At 46.3% G+C, this 20,371-nt stretch overlaps 1 protein-coding gene across 1 annotated transcript in view; it reads left to right on the top strand.

Moving 5' to 3' along the window:
• LOC117442759 (atypical kinase COQ8B, mitochondrial-like) overlaps positions 1–20,371 on the top strand; it is a 39,788-nt gene that overhangs the window by 8,191 nt on the left and 11,226 nt on the right. Inside the window, exons 5-11 of the mRNA XM_034078707.2 lie at positions 4,027–4,093; positions 5,908–5,982; positions 11,345–11,458; positions 11,537–11,622; positions 15,804–15,944; positions 16,025–16,106; positions 18,746–18,839. Coding sequence (XP_033934598.1) covers positions 4,027–4,093; positions 5,908–5,982; positions 11,345–11,458; positions 11,537–11,622; positions 15,804–15,944; positions 16,025–16,106; positions 18,746–18,839 — 659 coding nt within the window. The remainder of the gene's footprint in view (positions 1–4,026; positions 4,094–5,907; positions 5,983–11,344; positions 11,459–11,536; positions 11,623–15,803; positions 15,945–16,024; positions 16,107–18,745; positions 18,840–20,371) is intronic.

Raw genomic sequence — 20,371 nt, 5'->3', positions numbered from 1 at the left:
ACTGTCTGAATCAGAGGTATTCCTAACTGAGTCTTTAGGGACGGCTATCATTGACACTGCATGTACCCGCACAGTGTGTGGAGAAAAATGGTTGGACAGCTTTGTCGCTGATCTCAGTCAAAGTCAAGTGAACCAGATTGTGAAAAGTGAAACTCCAAGCTCCAGACCATTCCGTTTTGGAGATGGAAATATAGTGCATTCCTCCAGAATACTGCACCTGCCTGCCAAAATAGGACAGACAAAATGTCGAGTGGAAACTGAAGTAGTCAAAGCTGATATCCCACTACTTCTGAGTAAGACTTCACTGAAAAGGACAGGAACCATCTTGGACATGGAGAATGATAGAGCTGTGATGTTTAAACAGAATATCCCTCTTGAACTCACCAGTTCAGGACACTACTGTATAGATATCAGAGACAAGGACACAGGATTGAATCAAATTGAAATGAAAGATGAGGTCCTTACAGTCACAGAAAATATGACCTCAAATGAGAAACACAAAGCTCTCCTGAAACTACACAAACAGTTTGGTCACGCCTCCGCAGAAAGACTACAGCGACTCCTCCGCAGTTCGGGAAATAAAGACAAAGATTGTGACACTATTTTACAACAAATAGTACAGGAATGTGACATATGCCAGAGATACAGCAAGACCAAGCCGAAGCCTGCTGTGGGCTTGCCTCTGGCTTCAGAGTACAATGAAACGGTGGCAGTGGACCTGCACGAGTTGGAACCAAGTTTATGGTACCTCCACATCATTGACCAATTTACACGTTTCAGCGCTGGAAGCATCGTGAAAACAAAGAACTCCTCTGTGATGGTGAACTCTTTCCTTCATACATGGATCAGCGTCCACGGCCCACCACGGAGACTTTACAGTGACAATGGAGGAGAATTCAACAATGCAGAGTTCCGTGACATGGCAGAGAACTTTAACATTGAGACAAAAACCACGGCTGGATGCAGCCCCTGGAGCAACGGGCTACTGGAGAGACACGATCAGACCCTCACCGACATCATCCAGAAGGTCAGACGGGAAAATGGATGTGACTGGCAAACAGCCCTAGACTGGGCTCTCATGGCTAAGAACAGTCTGCTCAATGTGCACGGCTACAGTCCTCATCAACTGGTGTTTGGCCAGAACCCCAACCTTCCTTCTGTACTGTGATAAACCACCTGCGCTAGAAGGTACCACTATGAGTGCTAGAGTAGGAGAGCACATTTCAGCCTTGCATGCCTCTAGAAAAGCATTTACTGAAGCAGAGTGCTCAGAAAGGATAAGACGAGCACTACGTAAGCAGCTCAGACCCACAGATGAGAAATATGAGATGGGTGACAAGGTGTATTACAAACGAGCTGAATGCACTGAGTGGAAAGGACCAGGGATAGTTATTGGTCAGGATGGGGCTGTTGTTTTTGTGAGGCATGGTGGTTGTCTAGTGAGAGTGCATCACTCTAGGCTTTCCAAGGTGAACACAAAGGTTAATGAAGAGCAAATGGTACAAAATGATGCTGACACAGAAGCAGGAAGTGAGCAAGGTATAAACAATGCAACTGGTAGTTTAGACAGTGAGCAAAATACAGGGAATGAACAACAATTCGGTGACAGGGAAGCCAATACAAGTGAAGCGATCGATCCTCCAAATACTTTGAGTAGCGTAACACAAACTGAAATGGCGCATAGGCCTAATGCCCATAATAATCCTGCCCCTTCTGCAGGTGTGAGTTTAAAAACAGGACAGACTGTAACATATGAACAGAGGTGACAATACTCTACTTAAAGCAAGAGTCTTAGGGAGATCAGGCAAGGCTACGGGGAAATATAAAACCTGGTATAACATGCAACATCTAGAGAATGATGGTAGTGATGGGCAAAAGGAATCAATTGATATCTCACAGGTTGATAATCTCAACATTGAAACAGAAGACAGAGAAGCTGATGTACTTGTAACCAAAGACATCTCATTTGATGCAGCTAAACAGGAAGAAATAAAGAACTGGCACAATAATAATGTATATGAGGAAGTTGAAGATGCAGGGCAGAAATGCATTTCCACCAGATGGGTTTGTAGTCTTAAGGACACTCCCAAGGGTATAGTGCCTAAAGCCCGACTGGTTGCCAGAGGTTTTGAAGAGCTGAATATTCAAGATTTACCGAAAGATTCCCCGACATGTGCCACAGATTCACTTAGACTTATGTTATCAGTGATATGTCAAAACCAGTGGGAAGTCCATTCTATGGACATCAAATCTGCATTCTTGCAAGGTATGGAGCTATCCAGGGATATTTATATCCGCCCCCCTCTAGAGGCAGGATGTCAACATGTTGTATGGAAACTAAAGAAATGTGTATATGGTCTTGCAGATGCATCACTATATTGGTACAACAAAGTGAAGGAAATCATGCTGAGTACTGGTGGTAGAGTGTCACAGGTGGATCCGGCAGTCTTTTACTGGTTGGATGAGCAATGTAAGGTCACTGGGGTGCTTGCGTGTCATGTAGATGATTTTCTTTGGGCAGGCTCCAATGTGATCCCCCAACTGCAGTCTGCATTCAAGGTTGGGCGTGAGGAGCATGAAAAGTTCTCCTATGTAGGAATGGATTTGGTAACTGTTAACGGTGAAGTTCAGGGACATCAACAAAGTTATATCAAGAACCTGGAGCCTATTCCCATACAAGCAAGTCGGGCCCTCAACGAAACTGAGAGAGAGCAGTTACGATCAAAAATAGGACAGATCCTATGGGTTGCTAAACAGACAAGACCTGATGTAATGTTTGATTCATGTTGTTTGGCTTCTAATATAAAAGGGGCAACAGTACAGTCTGTTCATGATGCTAATAAGATCATCCGTAAACTAAAGTCTGAAAAGGTGACACTCAGATTTCAACATCTGGGAAACAGTGATGCTTTGAACTTGATAGTTTTCAGTGATGCTTCATTTGGAAACCTCCCAGACGGAGGTACACAGGGAGGTACTTTTATAACACTTATGGGAGAAAGAGGGAAGAAAATCAGACGAAAATCAGACGAGTGGTTCGCAGTACCCTTGCAGGGGAAACTCTTGCCATGTCAGATGGGGTAGACAATGCAATTTTTCTAGCCACACTATTTTCTGAGCTCACTACTGGAAATGCTGGACTGAATGCACCCCCTGTACTCTGTGTGACTGATAACCACTCTCTGTTCGATGCGCTCAAGTCCACAAAACAAGTCACAGAGAAGAGACTCAGGTTGGAAATCAGTAGCATTAAGGAGCTCACCCAGAGCAAGAGGATCAAGCAGGTGCGTTGGTCAGACACAAAATCTCAGCTCGCTCACTGTCTCACAAAAAAAGGAGCTTCGGCTCTTGTGCTCTTAAAAGCACTCAGTGAAGGACAATGGGATCTGGGTTAAAGTGTCTGTTGAAATGGAACATTGAAAACACCTTTTGTTTATGTATTTGTTTCTTAAATGTTTCCCTAATTTATGTTGACTACTCAGGGAATTTAAACATTGTATGATTGTTTTATGATTCATGCAATGTAAAGTTATTTTTGTTTAGTTTATTTCTTTAAAAAGATAGAATGAGATTGTTAACATGTAATCTCTTTGCGCCTATACTACAGGATATACGGTAGTCTAGGTTGCTCTCTTGAGGCTGTGAAACGCATGCGCAGTGAGTCTGTGTAGACCTGGAGCATGAGGTCCACTGTTCGTTAATGGCTCTGTATTGGTGTTATGTACGTTGATGGAATAAATCAAGTTAACAGAAGATAAACGTCGTGTTTATTTGTAGTAGACTAACACATGTACCTGCTGGAAATGAGCCAATGACAGCTTCTATATGTTGAGTGTACTCAAGTTATTTAATGTGTAGTATGTTGGCCTTGGTGGTGTACTTGAAGGTTACTGTCTGAAGAGTTCTGCCCTTTGCTACCTATAACTTCAAGTCAAGAATGAATCGGCAATGACCTAGAGCAGTTTTAGAAGTTATTTCTAATACATTTATTAATTTTTTGGTATTATCTGTTGTGTGTTTCCTCAGCTGAGTGACCGTGCCAGAGAGAGGAAGGTTCCCGCCACAAGAATCAGCAGGCTGGCTAATTTTGGGGGTAAGAACAATACACAATAGGCGCTTTCACACAAAGTACTTTGCCGTACTTAGTTCATGAGAACTTAGGTCATCAGTACTCTTTAGTTGAACCCGGCTAGAAGTCCCCGGAGTTGGGGACTGGCTAAGCCTTCCGAGTAAATCGCCAGAACGCCGACACCTTCTCATCTCCACCGCTCCCACGTTTTATTTTGTGTCTCTCTGCTTTTTTGTGCGATGAGCTAATGCTAATAATGCTAATGCTAATAATGCTAATGCGAGCAAATAAAATGGCTGCTTCACAAAACTTTTCAGAGTTTTACGGGGCGTGGTTTGTATTCCGCCCAGCCAATAGGCTATTACATAGGCGCTTTCACACCGGAGTGCTTTTCCCAGTATAGTTCCGAAATGTTGCGTTCACACCAAAAAAATCCGGAACTAGAAATTAGTTCATGAGAACCTTTTCACCCCCTTTTCCGTCCCTGCTAGAGAGCAGTGACTTTCGTGGGAGAAAAAGGTACCCATTTCTGATTGGCTGGGCGGATTGCAAACCACGCCCCGTAAAACTCTGAAAAGTTTTGTGAAGCAGCCATTTTATTTGCTCGCATTAGCATTATTAGCATTAGCATTATTAGCATTAGCTCATCGCACAAAAAAGCAGAGAGACTAACTTATGGAAACACAAAATAAAACATGGGAGCGGTGGAGATGAGGGGGTGTCGGCGTTCTGGCGATTTACTCGGAAGGCTTCAGTAGAAACTGCTGGGACTCCCAGCAGCTTCTACTGAAGCCAGTCCCCAACTCCGGGGACTTCCGGCCGGGGACTTTGGGTGGCAGTATACGCCGTGAAGTGGTTTGCGGCCTGCCAGTAAATCCAAAGCAGAAGAAGAAGTGACGTCAGCGGCTTCATTTTCCTAATCCACCCTCAGGGACTTATTCCGGTGTGAACGCGATCTGCTCTTTAGTTCATCAGAACTAAAGAGTTCATCAGAACTAAAGAGTTCTGATGAACTAAGTACGGCAAAGTACTTGGTTGTGAATATTGTACTTCAAAAGACATATCGTTCATACACCGTAAGCTGTTATGTTCCAAAGACAAATACATTCTCTCTGCTGGAAATATGGAGCACAGAGAGCAGTAATTACACTTCTTGACATCAGACTGCCCACGTTAGTCATATGCGGACAAATCGACACGACAATGTTTTATCATGATTACACGAACACTGACATTATAATAATTTCACAAGGTAACGTGAAGTCACACCTCTGTGGGGTTTTCACACCTGCTGGCAAAAGTATTGTTCAATGTTTCTCTGTAAAAAGCCCGAGTTACGTTTCTTAAAGGGTCAGTATCGTATGAATGTTTGGCTACAGGGAATTCAACAGTTTGTCCCTAAATGTAACATTCAAATAGTCTTTTGATGAATCCAGACTTGAATTTGTATTTAAATATATATATTTGTTCTGTACTGTTTCCAGATACAATGATAGCTTTTTGTGGAATGAGTAATGTATTTATACGTCGTGAAATACATTTGCAAATCATTCATTCATCATAATACTGATTTCACCCCATATTTCCTTTGATGTTATTTATAAAATATCGTATTCACAACTCCGAGTCTCCCTCTCTAACACAGAACAGAGAATGCTTTTGCTTTAAACAGTAACAGCGAGAAGGTTTTTGTTTTTGAACTGTTTTTGAACTGTTTTTCATAAAAATACTTTGGTGTCACGCTACATATGTGCAGCAGCTGTGTCAAATCAGCGCATCCCTCAAGCGTTAAGTGGGATTTATCCAAAATAACTTGTGTCTCCGTCTCCCCGCTGCAGGACTGGCAGTAGGACTCGGGATAGGCGCCATTGCTGAAGTGGCAAAACAGTCATTTGGAGGAAAACAAAAAGGAGGTAAAGATATTCTCCTTTACTGTCCTCTCGTCTCCTTGTTAGTGTGCGTGAACACCCTAGAACAGGCGAATTACAGTCGCATGGACTTATTCGACATAGGGGTGAGTTGTCGCTCTGACATCACAGCCGATTTCCGTCGGACTAACAACATCCCGGAGGACATGGCGTGACGGCCCGTCCACACAGCGGCGTGCGTTGAAGCTTCCAACGCGTCTGCCCGTTCACTGTGAATGTGGTGACGTCACTTTTAGCCGAACTGCATTGTGGGAAGCGACGTGGAGCGTTGCTCGCTTCAAAAGTTGAGCAATGTTCAACTTTTGACGCCTCGACGGAGGTGTCAGCCAATCGAATCATATGCCAGTACAAGCTCTAGCCAATCAAACCGCGTGCTTGTGTGTCAGAGGCGGGAGATTCATGTGATTGGTTGTTGGTCGAGTGTCAGACACGCCGCCGTGTGGACGGGCCGTGAAGCAACGCAGGCGCCGGAGGGAGAGGAAGCAGAAGCGAGGTTGCCGTGCAGGCCTGCTTGCTAGGCTAAGGAAGCGGCCGCACCGACCACCACGACCAAGCCTCTTCCTCGCAAATGCCAGGTCCATCGTCCACAACATGGACGAATTGGAGGTTCTACTAGCTGCTAACACGAACGCACGCGACTGCTGTGTCCTGGCTACACCCGCGGATTCCGGACGCAGCAGTGCAGCTCCCAGGCCGCTCGACCCACTGCTACGACAGGAACAGCGCTTCCGGTAACAGCCGAGTGGGTGGTCTGTGTGTTTACATCCACAACGACTGGTGCATGGACAGCAGGGTTACACATACACATCGCTCTCCCGACCTGGAAGTAATGTCTATCCTGTGCAGACCCTTTTACCAGAGAGCTGACGGTGGTGATCATTAACACTGTTTATATCCCACCTGATGCTAACGCCAGCATTGCACTTGACCACATCCAGAGCTTAATAAATAAACAACAGAGGTCCCATCCGGACGGAGTTCATATTGTTGCTGGAGTCTTCAATCATGCATGTCTAAAGAATGTGTACCACCAGAGGAAAGAACACACTGGACCGGGTGTATTCTAACCTGAAGCATGCTTACAGAGCGGTCCCACTCCCCCATTTAGGACTATCTGACCACCTCTCACTGCTTCTCATCCCAGCTTACACCCCCTCAGAAGTAACACCAAGCCGGTGGTCAAATATATCAGAACCTGGCCCGAGGGGGCACTCTCACAACTGCAAGACTGCTTCGAACACACAGCGTGGGACATATTTGAACAGACAGACTTGGAGGAACACACAGAGGCTTATCCTACATCGAGTTCTGCACAGACACTGTAACTGTGGAAAAACGCATTCGGGTCTACCCAAACCAAAAACCATGGATGACGAGAGCGGTGCGGTCTCTCCTGAGTTCCCGTGACACAGCCTTCACGTCGGGGGACGCAGCCCAGTACAGCTTGGCAAGGGCGAATCTGAGGAGAGGCATCAAGGCTGCAAAGGAGGACTACAAGGGAAAAGTGGAGGAGAATCTCGCTCATAACAACACACGGTGTGTTTGGCAGGGCCTTCACCAGCTAACCAACTACAAGGGCAAAACATCTGGCCCTACTAGAGCTGACCCCACCTTGCAGAGGAACTAAACCACTTCTTTGCCCGCTTTGAGGCTAGCAGACCCCCCCCACTTTTCTATTCTGCCTCTGTCCCTGCAAACTACCAGCTCCATACCACCTCCCGCTCTCAAAGAACATCAGGTGAAGCTGAAGTCTGTGAATCCTGGAAAAGCCGCAGGACCCGATGGAGTACTCGGAAAAGTACTCGGAGCTTGTGCTGACCAGCTTCCAGGGGTCCTGACCAGGATATTCAACCTGTCTCTGTCACAAGCTTCCATCCTGTCTGAAAACGGCTACCGTCATTCCTGTCCCCAAAACGACACCAGTCAGAGAGCTCAACGACTACAGGCCCAGAGCCCTAACATCGGCGGTGATGAAATGTTTCGACTACATCAAAGCCAGCCTCCCCATCAGTTCGCCTATAGAGCCAACAGATCCACGGATGATGCCATCGCCACGGTCCTTCACACAGCTGTGAGCCACCTAGAAGGCCCAGGCAACTATATTAGGATGCTGTTTGTCGATTTTAGCTCAGCTTTTAACACCATCATACCTGACATACTACCATCGTACCTGACATACTACCATCGTACCTGACATACTACCATCATACCTGACATACTACCATCATACCTGACATACTACCATCATACCTGACATACTACCATCATACCTGCCATACTACCATCATACCTGACATACTACCATCAGTACCTGACATACTACCATCGTACCTGACATACTACCATCGTACCTGACATACTACCATCATACCTGCCATACTACCATCGTACCTGACATACTACCATCGTACCTGACATACTACCATCATACCTGACATACTACCATACCTGACATACTACCATCGTACCTGACATACTACCATCGTACCTGACATACTACCATCGTACCTGACATACTACCATCGTACCTGACATACTACCATCGTACCTGACATACTACCATCGTACCTGACATACTACCATCGTACCTGACATACTACCATCGTACCTGACATACTACCATCGTACCTGACATACTACCATCGTACCTGACATACTACCATCGTACCTGACATACTACCATCGTACCTGACATACTAGTGGAAAAACTGTCAAGCCTAGGTTTCCCCTCCATCTTATGCGCCTGGATTAATAATTTCCTTACAGACCGTCCTCAGACAGTGAAAATAGGCCCCTATTGCTCCTCCACCCGCCCCCTCAGCACTGGCTCCCCACTGAGCCCTCTACTCTACACTCTCTACACACACGACTGCTCTCCCAGTCACCCCTCCAACTCCATTATCAAATGTGCAGATGACACCACTGTGGTCGGCCAAATATATAAGGGAGACGACGAGTCGGCATACAGAGACGAGATCCTGAAGCTGTCTGTGTGGTATCTCAACACAAGCAAAACAAAATAAATCATCATAGACTTCAGAAAGCACCGTCCAGAACACGCCCCCCTTCCCCTCCATGGAGAGAGAGTGGAGAGGGTCTCCACCTTTAAGTTCCTGGGGGTTCACATCCCGGAGAGCCTCAGCTGGACGGCACACACCACTGCAGCAGTTACGAAGGCCCAGCAGCGACTTCACTTCCTGAGGGTGCTTCGGAGAAACCGACTGAACAAGAAGCTGCTGGTGTCCTTCTACCGGGCGACCATCGAGAGCGTGCTGTCATACTCCATCTCGGGGTGGTCTGCAGGATGCTCAGCTGCGGACAAGAAAGCCCTGCAGAGAGTGATCAGGATGGCAGAGGAAACCGTCAGCTGCCCCCTGCCCTCTCTGGAACACATCTCCACCTCCCCCTGCCCTCTCTGGAACACATCTCCACCTCCCCCTGCCCTCTCTGGAACACATCTCCACCTCCCCCTGCCCTCTCTGGAACACATCTCCACCTCCCCCTGCCCTCTCTGGAACACATCTCCACCTCCCGCTGCCCTCTCTGGAACACATCTCCACCTCCCGCTGCCCTCTCTGGAGCACATCTCCACCTCCCCCTGCCCTCTCTGGAACACATCTCCACCTCCCCCTGCCCTCTCTGGAACACATCTCCACCTCCCCCTGCCCTCTCTGGAGCACATCTCCACCTCCCGCTGCCCTCTCTAGAACACATCTCCACCTCCCGCTGCCCTCTCTGGAACACATCTCCACCTCCCGCTGCCCTCTCTGGAACACATCTCCACCTCCCGCTGCCCTCTCTGGAACACATCTCCACCTCCCCCTGCCCTCTCTGGAACACATCTCCACCTCCCCTGCCCTCTCTGGAACACATCTCCACCTCCCCCTGCCCTCTCTGGAACACATCTCCACCTCCCCCTGCCCTCTCTGGAACACATCTCCACCTCCCCCTGCCCTCTCTGGAACACATCTCCACCTCCCGCTGCCCTCTCTGGAACACATCTCCACCTCCCGCTGCCCTCTCTGGAACACATCTCCACCTCCCGCTGCCCTCTCTGGAGCACATCTCCACCTCCCCCTGCCCTCTCTGGAACACATCTCCACCTCCCCCTGCCCTCTCTGGAACACATCTCCACCTCCCCCTGCCCTCTCTGGAGCACATCTCCACCTCCCGCTGCCCTCTCTAGAACACATCTCCACCTCCCGCTGCCCTCTCTGGAACACATCTCCACCTCCCGCTGCCCTCTCTGGAACACATCTCCACCTCCCCCTGCCCTCTCTAGAACACATCTCCACCTCCCGCTGCCCTCTCTGGAACACATCTCCACCTCCCCCTGCCCTCTCTAGAACACATCTCCACCTCCCCCTGCCCTCTCTGGAACACATCTCCACCTCCCGCTGCCTCAGCAGAGCTAACTAAATCATAAAGGACAGCTCTCTCACCCGGGTCACAGACTGTTCTCTCTCCTGCCTTCTGGGAGGAGAGACAGGAGCTTCAAGTCACGGACAAACGGACTCAAAAACAGTCTCTACCCCTGCGCCGTCAGGCTGCTCAACCACCACACATAATGCAATAACTGTAGCCATTCTCACACATACACACACTTTTAATTCACTTTATATACTATTTTTATATCAATATTTGTAACTATTTATTCCCCCGTATGATTGTATGTTGTCTGTCCTATTGCCGTGTTTTTTAGTGTTATGTATTTGTTTGTATTTTTTGCACACCGGGACAGAGCTGCACTCTGAATCTCGTTATACTCTGTGTATAATGACAATAGAAGGCTTTAACTTAATCCTGTCAGAGAGCCTTTTCTCCAGATCCCTCAGACAGCTGCTCGGCCCGGAGAAGTTTCTCATTACCCCCTGATCCCACCGGAGCCTCGCTGCGGGGACACTTTTGCGCTGTTCCGAGTTTGTTCTAATCCGTCAAAATGACAGACTGCTTTCAGATTTTTCCGTCATTGTTAAAAGAAAAAGCAGTGGTGCTTTCACGGTTAGGCAGTTCTTTTTGTTCTGCTTTTTGGCTAACACCGTTCTGTGCGCTGTTATGTTCAGTCACCGTTCTTAGGTCGATTGGAATACATTTACTTTGAAAGTAATTATTGGACGTATTTCTTCTTCTTTCATAGCAATTTTCCTTCATACTTTCTTGCCGTGAAATAGGTCTTAAATTCTATTCAAAGTGGTCTTAAAAAGTCTCACATTTGAGTTGGTGAAACCTGCAGGAAGAGCCGAGGCTTAATTACTTGCATGCAACCGTTTTAAGACACTCGCTAAGAGAAATTGTGCTTCTAAAGAGCGCCCTGTAAATAATGCTGTGTGTGCTTTGTGTTTTCTAGACGCCCTGCTGGACTCTCCTCTTCTGTCGGAGGCCAACGCTGAGAGAATAGTGAACACACTGTGTAAAGTCCGTGGAGCTGCACTGAAGATCGGACAGATGCTCAGCATTCAAGGTAAACTGTCAAACGTTGTTCATCACAGTCAAAGAAGACGGTTTTTTTTCTGACGGTCTCTCCCAATTCTTTCTTCAGACAACTCCTTCATCAACCCCCAGCTGCAGAAGATCTTTGAGAGGGTCCGGCAGAGCGCAGACTTCATGCCCACCTGGCAGATGAATGTAAGCATTAACTGTCCCTGGGTGTTTCGAGGAGGCTTGCTTGGTAGCACATGTACAGGTTAGGGATGTGCATCTCCATCACTGAGGCTGATGCGATGCGCATCTCGATACGTTGCCACGATACGATACATTAACGATACATTTGAAACACCAGGCGATGCGATACGATACGATTCACCCCTGTTGCGATACAGTTCGATACGATTTGATTCAACATTATGCGATTCGGTGCGATACGATGCGATTCAACACTATGCAAAAATAATGATACTTCAATTTGGTACGACAGAGGATTTTTGTTTTATTCCTTATATGCAGCAAATCATACATTAACAAAAAAGTGCTTCACATATTTGGTACTGAACATCCCATCATGCCGTTTATTTTTTTACCTTTAAAAGCTCTCCAGAGTAGGCTACAGTACAATTGTATAACACCTCACAGTTAAACAATGTAAGGATGCATTGCTCATGATTAACAAATAACAGCTACCATAGTGCCATGCCCATACAGCTGCCAGCCTGATGTGCTTAACACTCATAGGCTAACTCACCAGTGGGTTCTATATGAACAATAAAGAATATAAATAACCTTTCACAAACAGGTATTGCATAACTGCTTACAGTGAGGAAGACATTTAAATTATTATTGACCGTCACAGGCTGCTGTAAACTAAACACCACTCTCTCTGACCGAACACCTCACTGAGTGATTTAACTCATATGTCTAACTTTCAGGTTTCTCTTTTCAGCCGCAGACCCCATGTCGCCTCTTTATGTGCGTCGCTAAGTTCCTCGTACTACGTGTGTACTTTAAAGCGGCTCGGCATCTTTAACAATTTGCGAGCGATTTTTCAAGTTGACTGTCTGTAGTATATAGTGCCGCGCACACATACCATCAGGACGTTACTGATGGGGTGCGGCTGCGGAGTGATACTGTGTGTATGCAAGCCCGCATCTAGGACGGATCTATGTATCATGGCTGTAGACCTGTTAAGTAATAAAGATACCTCATACAAAGGTCTACGGATACCTTATTACTCTCCATGACCTGCGGTCAGCTATATAGCATAAAGGACTATTACACCGTCTTTCTTGAACAATCCGAAGTGTTGCCAAACGTTTGATTTGTAGGTATTTTTCGGTGCGCTGTGTTTCTCTTTCTCCTCAACTTCCGTGTGGGTTGATAACTGAGACTCTCGGCCTCCGTAGTGGCGAAGCAAATATCAAAGATCGTCTCTGCTGAGCGTTGACAAGATGAGGGGATTTTATATGAATGAATCGGTTTTTTACCGATGCAAATACGCTACGCAATCGATGCATCGCGAGTTCAACCCAAACTGTAGCCGATGTGCACTCTTTCAACCGGTGCACTCGCATCTTGAACGTTTATGCCGGTGCACCGATGCGAATCGGTGAATCTTAACATCTCTAGTACAGGTACAAGAATACCTCCTAGCCTCGGAAAACGAAGAGTGGAACAGGCTAGCAAGTGTGCAGGTGTGCGTCATATGAGATTTTGGAAATTGGTCCGTGCGCAAAGCGTTGTGGGGATTTTAAGTCCGCGGAGTCCACACATGTGCAGCCTCGAAATTTCCCGCAACGAAGTACACCGGGCTCGGTAGAATTCCAAGTATGCTGGACATTGGAACAGTCCTTCGGCGGCATTCGATGACTTGGTATCCTTGAAATAGTGGCTCTGGAGCAGCCTTCCTCGACGTTGAGAAACACCCCGTGACACTTAAAGAGGACATATTGTGCTCATTGTCAGGTTTATATTTGTATTTTTCATAATTTGGTCATAAAATGTCTCTCCTGGAATTTGTCTGATGTCTTTGGTGTCGGCTCTTACCATTAGGAGTTCCCAAATCTCATTGTCTCTCCAGATAGACATTACTTTGGCACTTTTTATATAAATGACCCTCCTTCTTCCCTTTTTCTTCCCATTTCTTGCATGTTTTTAATAGAAACGCCATCAAAACACCCACTTGCTCTCCTTGAATCCTCTAGAGCAGTGTTTCTCAAACTTTTTCATACCAAGGACCACAACTCCACAAATATCAAAAAACACATCGTTTTTCTAGAACAGATTACAAATCGCCTGAAAATTGTACAAACAAGTGGCAACATGTGTGACGAAGGTGTTGCGCTGGGCTATATCCTGCAATCGAAAGTGAAAGTTAACCGCGCTCCATTGCGGAGATATTCCCGCGAGAGTGCGGAAAACTTAAATTTATTTATTTATTTCAAATGTGAAATTGTACCAATATACTCACGGACCACTAGGGGGTGCTCACGGACCACCAGTCCACGCACCATAGACATTGCACAGACTGCAGTCTTGAAAGCTAAATGTCGGGTTAAACCAATTATGACACTTTCTTTCTTTCTTAGCAACAACACCTCTCGATAATATCTATTTCATTTCATGGTTTGAATGCATTTGTGAAAGAGGCTTAAGTCATCTTGAGGAGACGAAGTAAATGTTGTGAAAACCTCAAGAGATACTCCTGCAGAGTTTGCCCAATTTTTTTTCGTCTGTTTTTTGTTGTTTTGTTAATTTCCAGATGTTCACGGGAATTATAGGGATGCGTAGTATTCTGAGTATTCTAGAGAGTTCTAATCTAGGCTTCACCCATCGGAGACCATGGCTAATAACCTTACAACCATTTAACGTGAACGGGGCTCTTAATCCGACTAAGCGAAGTAAGATGTTGAGTACGATGAAAAAAGAAAATGCGCAAATTGTACTACTACGAGAAACGCACCTTAATCCTACTGAACTCGTCCCTCTCTCTCCCTCCCTCTCACCTGTCTGTCTCGCTCACCTGTCTCTCTCTCACCTGTCTCTCCCTCTCTCTCACCTGTCTCTCTCTCTCTCTCTCACCTGTCTCTCTCTCTCACCTGTCTGTCTCTCACCTGTCTGTCTCTCACCTGTCTGTCTCTCACCTGTCCCCTCTCTCTCCCTCCCTCTCACCTGTCTCTCTCTCACCTGTCTGTCTCTCACCTGTCCCTCTCTCTCACCTGTCTATCTCGCTCACCTGTCTCTCTCTCACCTGTCTCTCCCTCTCTCTCACCTGTCCTCTCTCTCTCTCACCTGTCCTCTCTCTCTCACCTCTCTCTCTCTCCCTGTCTGTCTCTCACCTGTCTGTCTCTACCTGGTCCCTCTCTCTCCCTTCCTCTCACCTGTCTCTCTCTCTCACCTGTCTGTCTTTCACCTGTCCCTCTCTCTCTCTCTCTCTCTCTCTCTCTCTCTCTCTCTCTCATCTCTCTCTCTCTCGCATCACCTGTCCTCTCTCTCTCACTGTCTCTCTCTCTCTCTCCTCTCTTTCACCCTGTCTGGCTCTCACCTTTCCTCTCTCTCCTCTCTCCTCTCTCCTCTCCTCTCTCTCTCTCTCTCTCTCTCTCTCACCTGTCTCTCTCTCTCTCTCTCTCTCTCTCTCTCTCTCTCACCTGTCTCTCTCTCTCTCTCTCTCTCTTACCTGTCTCTCTCTCCCTGTCTGTCTCTCACCTGTCTCTCTCTCACCTGTCTCTCTCTCACCTGTCTGTCTCTCACCTGTCTCTCTCTCTCACCTGTCTCTCTCTCTCTTTCTCTTACCTGTCTCTCTCTCCCTGTCTGTCTCTCACCTGTCTCTCTCTCACCTGTCTGTCCCTCACCTGTCTGTCTCTCACCTGTCTCTCTCTCACCTGTCTGTCCCTCACCTGTCTCTCTCTCACCTGTCTGTCCCTCACCTGTCTGTCTCTCACCTGTCTGTCTCTCACCTGTCTCTCTCTCACCTGTCTGTCCCTCACCTGTCTCTCTCTCACCTGTCTCTCTCTCTCACCTGTCTCTCTCTCACCTGTCTGTCCCTCACCTGTCTCTCTCTCACCTGTCTCTCTCTCTCACCTGTCTCTCTCTCACCTGTCTGTCCCTCACCTGTCTGTGCCTCAGCTGTCTCTCTCTCACCTGTCTCTCTCTCACCTGTCTGTCCCTCACCTGTCTGTGCCTCAGCTGTCTCTCTCTCACCTGTCTCTCTCTCACCTGTCTGTCCCTCACCTGTCTGTGCCTCAGCTGTCTCTCTCTCACCTGTCTCTCTCTCACCTGTCTGTCCCTCACCTGTCTGTGCCTCAGCTGTCTCTCTCTCACCTGTCTCTCTCTCTCAACATGAAAAATGTAATTAACTTTGTGGTCTGATTGTGTAGAAAGTCCTGGAGGAAGAACTGGGTCCCGGCTGGAGAGACAAGCTGTCGTCCTTCGAAGACAAACCGTTTGCAGCAGCCTCCATCGGCCAGGTGCATCATGGGGTGTTAAAGGATGGAAGAGAAATCGCCATGAAGATCCAGGTAAACACACACACTCTATCTCTGTCTCCACCTCCACCCTGTCTGCATTGATGTTGTTTTCTGTTCTTACTTCCTCGCAGTACCCCGGAGTGGCCGAGAGTATCCACAGCGACATCAACAACCTGATGTCGGTGCTGAAAATGAGTGTCATCCTGCCTGGAGGTAACTTTCCCTATTTTCATCGTCCTCTCACAGATTCCTCCTGCGGTCGCAATTCTCCTTTTTTACGACAAAACTATTCTTACTACCAGCTACTATTTTCCTTTTGGTTATAACCAGCTTTTGGCTTTGTCCAATGTGTGTGTTTTCACCCGGGTTCACACCTTGTCCTCCTCACTAAGTGAAAGACAGACAGAGAAGAGACAGGAATACTCCAACAAATGTCAGAGATCCTCAAGAGAAGACTTTTTGTTCCTCTTTAAAAAATGTAAAGGAAAGGGGCGTGCATTTAGTAAAATCTGCATTGTCAAACTTTAGCTGTCGAGCGTGGGTTTCACATCCATGAGAATCACCATTAAAGGGGCCGAAGAATACACAGATTCACAACAGGCTCTCTTGAGGCGGGTAGAGTCCCCTGACAACTCCCCTTGCATTCCTCCAGAGTCGGAAAAAGTCTAAGTCAACTTTTGGAAGAACCAGAGAAAAGGGTGAAAATGGATAAATTGTATCCGAAAATAGTGTCTCATACAGGGCCGTGTCTTCCTATGCAGATGCACATGGCCCCCGCGGCCACTAGGGGGCCCCCAAGCTGAAAGTTCAGCCTCAATATATTTGGGGAGAATTAAAATTAGCCGTCTTTATTTGTAGACAGCCGAGCCCCCTCCTGTGTTCGGGGAAGCATTATATGCTTAAAATCAAATGTAGGATATAAACACAACTAAACTGCAATGATAGCAAAGCTGTGGCTTGTGTTTTTGGGGTAATAACATCCAAATCATCGTTGGGCTGTCAGCCAATGAGTGACGGAAGAGGAAACATGTAAATTAAACATTGTTGAGAAAATGCTGCATCTCTTGCATTTATGAAATGGAGGAGCCTTATTGTTTACCTTTTTAATATAATTTTGTATAAGTTTCAATTGCTGGGTTTTTGTGAAATTAGTTTTCCTCTTAAAGTGTAACAGATTGATGCATCTCCACAGATCATCTTAAAGGCTTCGGAATCCCCCCATTGTACCGTACTTTTCGGACTATAAAGCGCACCTGCATATAAGCCGCCGCAGCAGCAGCTAAATTGTCCGTCTGTCTTGCTCTCGTTCTGTCTCTCGGTTCCACTTTTACTTTGGCGCGCTACCTGTCTCACTCTTTTCCGGCCTCCAGCTTTTCCTGCTGGAGCCCGCCCCTTAGAGGTGGCGGGCGCGGACCGGTCCTAGAGCCCATAGTGTTAAAGGTGGTTAATTGTACCTGTAAAATCCATAGATTTAGGAGCTTCCCTAGTGGCCGTTAGCTGGACAAAAAAAATGGGGGAAAAAGTCGCGGCTTATAGTCCGAAAAGTACGGTAGTTAAAAAACTGTAAAAACTAGGGCCCCCAAAAGGCTAGAAACATACAATGTATGAATGAAAGCTGTGTTTATAAGTTAATGCAAGAGATTCACCCAAGTTTATTCCAGAGTAGGGTTAGGCTATATATCGAACATACTGGATGTATCGTAGCTTGATTTGATCATCATAACAGAAACATGGCGATATTTTCCCCAGTGCTTCAGCTGTCCAAGTAATATAACTTCTCCCTTCAGTTTGTTCAGCACAGCATCATGATTGTTGCCTTAGCAGTTTTTTGCTGCTGGCTCTTTATGAAACATAACTTGACTTTAGCTGAAGCACATTTAGCCAGGCTGTCCGTTTGAGGGGTAATTCAATTAGGAAAGGTTTGTGTTTTTATCTGGAACAATTTGCTAATGTTCAAGTCTGACTACAGCATTTTCACTATTACAGATTTGAGCACGTGTCAAACTCGAGGCCCGGGGGCCAAATCAGGCCCTCGGTAGATTTAATTTCGGCCCGCAAGATAATTTCTAATTCCTATTAGATCTGGCCCGCCGGTATATTGCACGCACACCTTCACTCCATCCTGAGGGTCTCCTCCGCTCAGAGCCGGACCCCAAACATTGATGACCTTGCTCCCAAGACGAGACGCCAAGTGTCTGAGCTAGCATCACAGAGCAGCACACTGAGTTCAATGGATGCTTCCTTCTGCACTTTCTCTCACGACAACAGGGCATGTTTGGTTTTCTCTTTGAGGGAAATAGTTTTGTTGAAGCTGTTGTTGGCCTGTGGAGAAATGTGATCATAAGAAATGACTCTGGAAAAGCTCCAGATAGAGCCATGAGAAATGAATGCAACTGATTATTTAATGTTGTTTTTATAGGCAATAATTTAAGCTTTGTTAGTTCCAGGTTTAATATGTGCAATAAGTTCATTTCAATACGTTCTGCTATAAACATTGAACCAGTCCGGCCCTCGACTAGCACCCATTTTTTAACTTTGGCCCACTGTGTGTTTGAGTTTGACCCCCCTGGTTTAGACCATGGGGGGGTGCTATAGATGCAGGTCAACACTAGGTTGTTACTGACTGATTTCCAATCTTGCGTACTTCAGTCAAAAACATTCAACTATTTCTCACCACTGCTCTGATAGCTAATGTTAATATGCACGCACCCTCACCAAAGGGTTAACAGTAGACAACATGACAAATGTGTCCATGCTTTTGCAAACCTCTTTGTTGGGTTCAAAGATGACGGAATCAGGATGTTTTATTTAGTTTTCCCCGCTGAGTTTTGCACTCTGTATTTTTTCCACAGGTCTGTTTGCAGACAACAGCTTGGAGGTTCTTCAGAGGGAGCTGGCATGGGAGTGTGACTACAAGAGAGAAGCAGAGTGTCTCAAGAAGTTCAGGTGGGTTTACGAGGAGTATTGAACCGTAAAGCCTCCCACACTGAACACAACATTAAGACAGAATAGAATAGAAAACGACCACGATGGCTGTAAAGATAGCTGTAAAATAAGAGGTTCACTCCTGCTAAATTTCTGCATATACTGTGTAATGCACTGTGTTTAAAATTGCAGTTAAAAACTGTCAGTCCTGCACAACCCTCCGCATTTTGCACATAGCACATTGTCCACAAAGCTACCTCTCATATCACCACAGCTTTCCACCGTCATACCAATACTGTACATCATTTTATTGTCTTATTCTATATTTCATCTATACTCCATGTAAATATTGCTCCATGTTAACCTACCGTACTTTTCGGACTATAAACCGCGACTTTTTTCCCCATTTTTTTAGTACAGCTAACGGCCACTAGGGGACCTCCTAAATCTATGGATTTTACAGGTACAATTAACCACCTTTAACGCTATGGGCTCTATGACCGGTCCGCGCCCGCCACCTCTAAGCGAAAAGAGTGAGACAGGTAGCGGGCCAAAGTGGAACCGAGAGACAGAACGAGAGCAAGACAGACGGACAATTTAGCTGCTGCTGCGGCTTATATGCAGGTGCGCTTTATAGTCCGAAAAGTACGGTAGTTGGCTATAAATCTGATTCTGATTAAGTATGCTATTACCAGCAGAGTAAGGTTAAATGAAACGCCTTCTCAGCGTCCCGACTGTATCAATCAAGAAGTTAATGGTCTGAGCTGCCGTTAAATTAAAGTAGTTCTTCACGAATGTAAATCAACTTTACATCGTGCACTCAATGGGATTCTTCACACTATTATTTGCGGCGATTAAAATGAATAAAGGTTTCAATAAAGACATCTGCAGGCAGTGTGAGGGAAGCAATTGGAAACAGGTTTTAGAGAGGCACGGTGGAGAGCTGGAGCTTTGATGGCAAACACTGACGGTTTATTTGGAGCTTCGGCCGGAGGATTCACAAGACATGCCACGGGCCACGAGTTGACCACACGGTTGAGATGTCACAATCCATTCTGAAGAATTCGACCCCAGACCCGTGTGTTTAGCTAGTGCTGAGAGAATAATCAACATTGAGCATAACAAGATGGAACCATAACACGTCCTCTATCAGCTGACGCCAACAGGCAGGAACATGGAGGCCAAACGCTGAGAGCACAGCAGCGAGGCTACAGGTGTGCTCCGTCAGGACAGCGTGAACTGATACACTTCACTTGGGCGATACCACAACATCTGGATTTGATCCAATACCGAGTATTTCAGGGCCGGTATCGCCGATAGCGATACTTTTTCAAATGAAAAGTGTCTTATGTACTTTCATGTAGGGGAGAGCTGCATGACATGATTTTTGAGCTGAATGCATCATAAATAGACAGGACAGTTTTTATAGACAAATAAACGTTTTACTTTTGCAAATTTAAAGTGCAAACATGAAAAATAACAATACAAAGCGGCCACAGTAGCGAACTGCCTTCTTGCACACTTCGCAGTTTGCCAAGTTTTCATTAACAGTT

Source organism: Pseudochaenichthys georgianus, unplaced genomic scaffold, assembly GCF_902827115.2.
Source record: "Pseudochaenichthys georgianus unplaced genomic scaffold, fPseGeo1.2 scaffold_468_arrow_ctg1, whole genome shotgun sequence".
In the NCBI taxonomy this organism is placed as follows: Eukaryota; Metazoa; Chordata; class Actinopteri; order Perciformes; family Channichthyidae; genus Pseudochaenichthys; species Pseudochaenichthys georgianus.
This window is presented reverse-complemented; position numbering and strand designations above follow the sequence as displayed.